Source organism: Pyxicephalus adspersus, chromosome 2, assembly GCF_032062135.1.
Source record: "Pyxicephalus adspersus chromosome 2, UCB_Pads_2.0, whole genome shotgun sequence".
In the NCBI taxonomy this organism is placed as follows: Eukaryota; Metazoa; Chordata; class Amphibia; order Anura; family Pyxicephalidae; genus Pyxicephalus; species Pyxicephalus adspersus.
Genome location: NC_092859.1, coordinates 152,699,152 through 152,705,503, shown reverse-complemented (window position 1 = coordinate 152,705,503; position 6,352 = coordinate 152,699,152). Strand labels below are relative to the sequence as shown.

The window sequence follows — 6,352 nt, the reverse complement described above, 5'->3', positions numbered from 1 at the left end:
TATATTTCATTTAGGGGTTTACGTTCTTCAGAGACCCGCTGCAACAAGAGCATCCTCCAAACACATTCCTACATTAAGTGGTAATACACACACATAGGTGCAAAGCCGCCCTTACTGTGCCCTTTGAAAAGTCACATGCAGGTTTTAGAATTAGGGGATGTAAAGTATATGTATGTAGTTTTTATGTAAAGATGAGGGAGTTACTGCTTGTAAAGGATCACTCAGCAGTATAATCCTTCCATAAAATGAACATATAGTGCTAAAACAGGAGATGGGCAACAGCAAACCACATCTTCAATAAAATAGCACAAATAGGGCATTTGAAACGCTCTGGTTGCTGAGAAAACGGAGGTGCAGATATTCTAGATCGCCAACTTAGATCAGCGCATGGATGACTTCAAGGTGCAGGAAAAAAAAAAAAATTGGTGGTTAGCAAAAAAAAAAAAAAAAAAATGTGCATCATAGTAACATCTAAACAAAACAGTAAAGCAATCGTGCAAAAACCCAGGGACAAAGTGTTATACTCCGTTTGGTTGTTGTAATAATAAAAAATAAAAGCTACATACCACACCAAACCAATTCGTGCAGAAAAACAAATAAAAAATACATCACACATCGATAACAGAAACTTAAATATACGTGATAGCGTGCCGGTATGTATTATCCTGAAAACCCAAAAATGTGTAACACAGACATTGTCATTCAATGTTTTTCCTTCTCTGATGTTTTAAGCCTAAATACAGGATGAGGGCCATAAGAACTCTTAAAATGGAACTTTTAGGTAAATTGCTTAAATGTAAAAAGTGCAGTATTGCAGCACAAGGTAGTTAAAAAACAAAAACACCTAACTAATTGATATTGTAAAGATGTGATTGTAAGCTCTTCTAGGCAGGGTCCTCTCGTCCTGTGTCATCGTCTGTCATTTGCTAACCCTATGTAATGTACAGCGTTGAGTAATATGTTGGTGTCATAAATGCTGTTTATTAATAAAATAATAATACTAATATTGTGATCTGGCCTTAAAGAAGGCATCTGACCATGCTGAGGCTTGTAGTTCTATAACAGTTAAAGCTCTAAGCGTATTGGTCATTGCTGACGTCAAATAAAACTTTAGTTTCAAGTTGGTCATGCAGCTGCAATTTTATCACAGGTGCCACCCTCGATATAGTTCTAAACTTAAATCTGCTAAAATGTTGACTTTATTGGTTCCTTCTCATCAACCAGCTAATGAAATAAAACCATTTCCATTGCCTTTGGTCTTCTCTGTGCAAAGAAAATACACCAGGAATGATTGGAGGTATTGGCACAGCGTTTATTATATATATTCTTTAGTGTTGTGTCAATTCTCAATGCTTTACGTCCTGATGCAAGTGGTGGGTTGGTTCTTGGGAGAAGACACTGAATCAATTGAGTAACAAGCTTATCCCTAGATCAACCAAGGAAAAAGAAAGAACCTCAAAAAAGAAAGAAAAAAGGAGAATTTGCCTAATCAAAAAGCAAGTTATGTGGTGTGCAGTATTGCAAGATGCATCATTAAAACTTCAAAAAGATTTATTGAAAATGATTATTTGTATAGATTCGTACGCATTTTGCGGGATTCCCACTTCAGGGAATATACCATGTATACAAACACCATATACATTTCTTTTTCTTTGGTTGATGTAACCTGGAAGGTGGTTAATTGGTGATTAGCTTGTAGTTCAGAATCAGGGAATACATGTTTCTATCCAAACTTATCCCTAAGTTTACACGTCTCTCCTGTGCATGAATGATAGGCTTACAGCACTTACAGATACACCCTGATTATCTATGACACACATAGGCAGAGGCTGTTTGTAAAGTTTGGTCCATCTGGACCTTTTTCTTTTTAAAGTCAAACAACTGCAAACTGATCTTGTAAGAAATGTGGGGTTAGAATATTGTCTCTGACGTTTTAAAAAAAACTTTAAAAAGTGGGGCCTGATGCCAAAGTTGCTGAAAAAATAGATTTATGGCATATGTGTGAGATTTAATATCATAATAGATGGAAGGTCCACCGAAAAGCTAAATTTTTATATATTAGACATATTAAAAACTATTATAATTATAATATTTGAGATTACTAGAACTATATATTTTATATATAGGACACATTTACAGTTTCCTTCAGCTGAATTTGCAGGAAAATACCTTCCTTCTGCTAAGTCCATGAGCTATTGCCTGTCCCACGTCCATCACAATGCAGCCATGCAGTGAAAGTCATTGGGCCTGATTTATTAAAGCTCTCCAAGGCTGGAGAGGATACACTTTCATCACTATAACTGGATGATCCAGCAAACCTGGAATGGATCTTGTCCCTGATTTAAAACATTTGCTAGCAGATGACTTTGAAGAAATGTATTCCAGATCTGCAGGATCACCCATTTTTACTGATAAAAATGTATCCTCTTCAGCCTTTGTGAGCTTTAATAAATCTGACCCATTGCATCTGATCTGTGCCATATAATTTGTGTCTATACAGTGTTCTCCCCAGAATTTTTTTTAAGATGGATAGGAAGAAGCTATAGGCGGGTGGTAGTACTTTGTACTGTGAGCTACCAAAAAAAAGCCAGGTGGTTACTTAAAAAGTGCCGGGTGGTATGCCCAGCTAAAAGTGACTGGGGAGAACACTACTATACCCAAACCTGTTATACCCAGTGAGTTACTATAATACAAGTAACAGAGATTTAGAAATTACCCTGGAAACCACAGCTGCTCCTGATGACACAGAGGAGTTTGAAAGTCTGGTACCGACACAACCTTCAAACTAGAGATGTGCTGCTGGTGATTGGCCATAGGCAGCACAGACCTGTTTAATCCAGGATTGCTTTTATATTAATGAGAAAAAAAAAAAAAGTGACTAAAATATTGAACACATTACAGATGTCAATACTTGAAAGTTGACAAAAAATGTGCTTCTAGGCAGCAGACAACTTACTTCCTTGGTTTGCCCTGTAAGAGGTCATCAAGATAGTTATTCCGCTCCATGCAGTGTCCACGGCTTTTGTTGAACTCTAAAACCCACCAACCACAAAATTAGAATAAAAATCAATAACCATATAACCAATAACAATATTAGAATATTCAAAATTTGGCTTTCACATACAGAATATCAAAACAAAATCATGTTAAAAGAATAAGAATCTCTTTATTATACTCACTTTCTATAGCTTCAGATGGCACCATACCAAGAACATCGATCATATACCTACAAAAGGAGAAGGTAAACCAAACAAAATTACATTTGGGCACAGACTTCTTAGAACCTCTCATATCCAATAATAAAACTTTCTGATACATACACACCCAAGCTAGACTACAGTAGTTGATCTACATATAGCAGTATTCTCCCAGAAGCTGTAGGCAGGTGGTGACCCCTGTATTCTAACCTAACTTTTTAGTAGCCACCCAAAAACAGCTGAAAGGTTACCAAAATGTGCAAAGATTTTTCTTTTTACTTCTAAAAGTTAAAAAAAAATGCTAAGTTGCTGTCCATACCAGGAAGAAATTAGCTGTCATTTTTTGTAATACTCATAATGTATATAAACTCCAAACCATGAACTGCTTTCTTGCTCCTCATTTGATCTGTTAAATATACAGCTCCTCCTCCACCTTTTTTTCAACGACCTCTGACATTGGGCCGTTTTTTTTAAAGCATTGCAAGACTAGAAATGATAGACCTATGAAAGAACCTGGGTGATCCAGCAAATCTGAAATGGATTTGGTCCACGATTGAAAACGTGCTAATTCATAGCAAATAATTTTTAGGAAATCCATTCCAGGTTAGGTAGGTCACCCACGTTCTCCCATGATAGTCTATCGTCTCATTTCTTCCATCCTCTCCCACTACTAGTCTCCAGAGTCTGCCTAAATGCAAGAAGACATTGTATAACAACCTACAAACACATCCAGAAATCCTGTAAATGGTCTCAAACAAAATTCAAACATGGAAGCCCTGGTATCTGGATTATGGAAAGGCCAATTGGATGCTGACCTGGAGATTTGTACCGAACAATATTAGCATAGCATACTGGTAGATTTTATGATATTATATATAAAGATATTTAAAACAGATTTAAAAAAAATTAAAAGGTTTCCCAACATTGAAGTTTCTTCTCAGAACAGTTAACAGCGAACTTACCTGCACACCAAATATCCAGTCCTGTTCAATCCATGAGTACAGTGAACTCCAACGAGTTTATCTGCAAGATAAAAAAATTGGAAATTTATTGCTTAAATCAATTGTTATCAAGCATTTTATACTGCTGCACACTCTACAGAGAAAGTCTCTAACCACTCTATCAAGAAAAATAACCATTACTGTTACAGAATGATGGCGTGTTCCCCCCAGCCCCTTTTAGCAGGGCAGTTTTCAGTAAACACACAGCCATGTTTGGGTGGTTACTGAAGAGTTGAGTCACAATACAGGGGCCACCTTCCACCTGCAGATTCTTCCCATCCCCAAATTCTGGGGCGAATACTGATCGAACCTAACCAGATTAATATAAAATTAGTTATGTGCTCTGGTATATCATGCCAACCTCAAAACCCGTTTTCTGTTCACCTTGGGGTTGTTGTATTATTTGCAGCCTGATGGATGCGATAACTTACAAAATATCACGACACACAACATGAGCAAGTCATGGGCAAAACAGCCAATAGAATAAATCAATGTGTTCCTAATTTACAGAGGTCTACACTCAGCAAGGGCTGTGGTGATGAATGGCACACGGCTGCAGTGGCAGTGTTCTCCCCAGCCCCTTATTTTCAGTAACCACACAGCTGTTTTAGGGTGGTTCCTAAAAAGTTGGTTCACAATACAGTGGACACTACCCTCCTACAGTTTCTTCCTACCTAGCTCTGGAGATAATACTGCAGTGGGACATTAGACTGTTTTACTCTGTGATGCCAGAGGGGCTCCCTGGACAAACTGCCTATGTCAAAGCCTTTGGTCAACCCTAAGATTGCAGCAGGAGGGAGCAATCAACAGGATGGCAATACTGCATGCAGTGATTTAGGAAATGCACAATGTGATTGCAACACAGCTAAGTCTAACACCTAACACTTGGTTGGCAGCTCCTGGGTACACTGGAAACTGTTGCTATGCACCTGGTAGTGGCAAACCGCATTGTGGGTAACTAGATTTGCACACATCTGTGGCCACAGCACATATCTTAACACAACAACTGCAATGCAATCTACAGCAACCACTCCCATTCACTTAAATAGAGGGCCTGACTCTGCTCACTGTGGGTCCCAGCAGATCGTTGCCACCCAGAACCACAAACAGCAACTAGCTTGCAGGAATAAAAAATAATTTCAGTGCAATGCAAATAATTTACTAAAAGGCACCCAGGGTTTTAAACTTTTTTTTCTTTTCAACAACTGAAATTTAATTCTGCAATTCTGTGATGGATTAAATTATAAAAATGTATACTTGATTATCAAGAGAGGTCATTGCACAACCCTCCTTGTAGAGTACCTGTCTCTGCAACACCCTTCTACCTACTAATTTAGGGATATAGTAGGAGTGTCACTGGTGATCACACCCTGCTGTTGGTTATGGGTGTGCCCAGCACATCTGATCTCATGTATCCTAAAATTGGTTCTTTTGTGGCTTTGCACTATGGACTGATGTAATCACAAAGGTTGTCTCTAATTCTGTATATATATGTTAGGGAATCCTGAATTGGGGAAGCATGGAAAAACCCTTTTAAAGATACTGTTGCAGCTTGTGAAACATTTGCTCTATTTCACCAATATTGTTACTATAATTGTAAAGCATGTAAATTCCAAAAAGGAATATTCTACTATGTTTATATAATCATATATTTTAACTCTTCCTACCAGTGGAATTCTGAGTTTTGCCTTGCAGTATATAGCAAAAAAACTTGCAGGTACTGACTAAAAATGCATTTGTTTACCCTGTAATAAATACCTGGCTTATAGTTCTCCCCAGGGCCTTTTTCCTGGGTGTTCCACCCGGTACTTGTGAAATCACTGCCTATCTATCAGCAACTTCTTAATGGATGAAAGTAGGGCAACCCTGCCATCAAGTGCTCAGCATTGATGAGAGCGGGAAACATGCTGGGCATTGATGAGGACGGTACAGCCAGAAAAAGGTATGCATGTTTTGTTTAATAATTTAATAAAACCAATGCAAGACACTTGGTTCACAGTGTATTTTTCCACAATTTTATTTGGTTTGGTTTAACCAAGAGATGCAGGGATTAACCTCCTGAGCAGTTCATTTCTGTCTGGATTTATATGTCTAAAAGCAGTACACTGTTTTTCACGAAAGTTTATTTACAGTATAATATTAGCATGAGTATAA

The 6,352-nt window shown here is 37.8% G+C and overlaps 1 protein-coding gene across 1 annotated transcript in view; it reads right to left on the bottom strand.

Moving 5' to 3' along the window:
* Window positions 1–259: 259 nt before the first annotated feature.
* DUSP11 (dual specificity phosphatase 11) overlaps window positions 260–6,352 on the bottom strand; it is an 11,536-nt gene continuing 5,443 nt past the window's right edge. The window contains exons 5-9 of the mRNA XM_072399143.1: window positions 4,160–4,220; window positions 3,180–3,226; window positions 2,957–3,032; window positions 2,717–2,845; window positions 260–395 (exon numbers count right to left, since the gene is read on the bottom strand). Of these exons, the coding sequence (XP_072255244.1) occupies window positions 260–395; window positions 2,717–2,845; window positions 2,957–3,032; window positions 3,180–3,226; window positions 4,160–4,220 (449 nt within the window). The remainder of the gene's footprint in view (window positions 396–2,716; window positions 2,846–2,956; window positions 3,033–3,179; window positions 3,227–4,159; window positions 4,221–6,352) is intronic.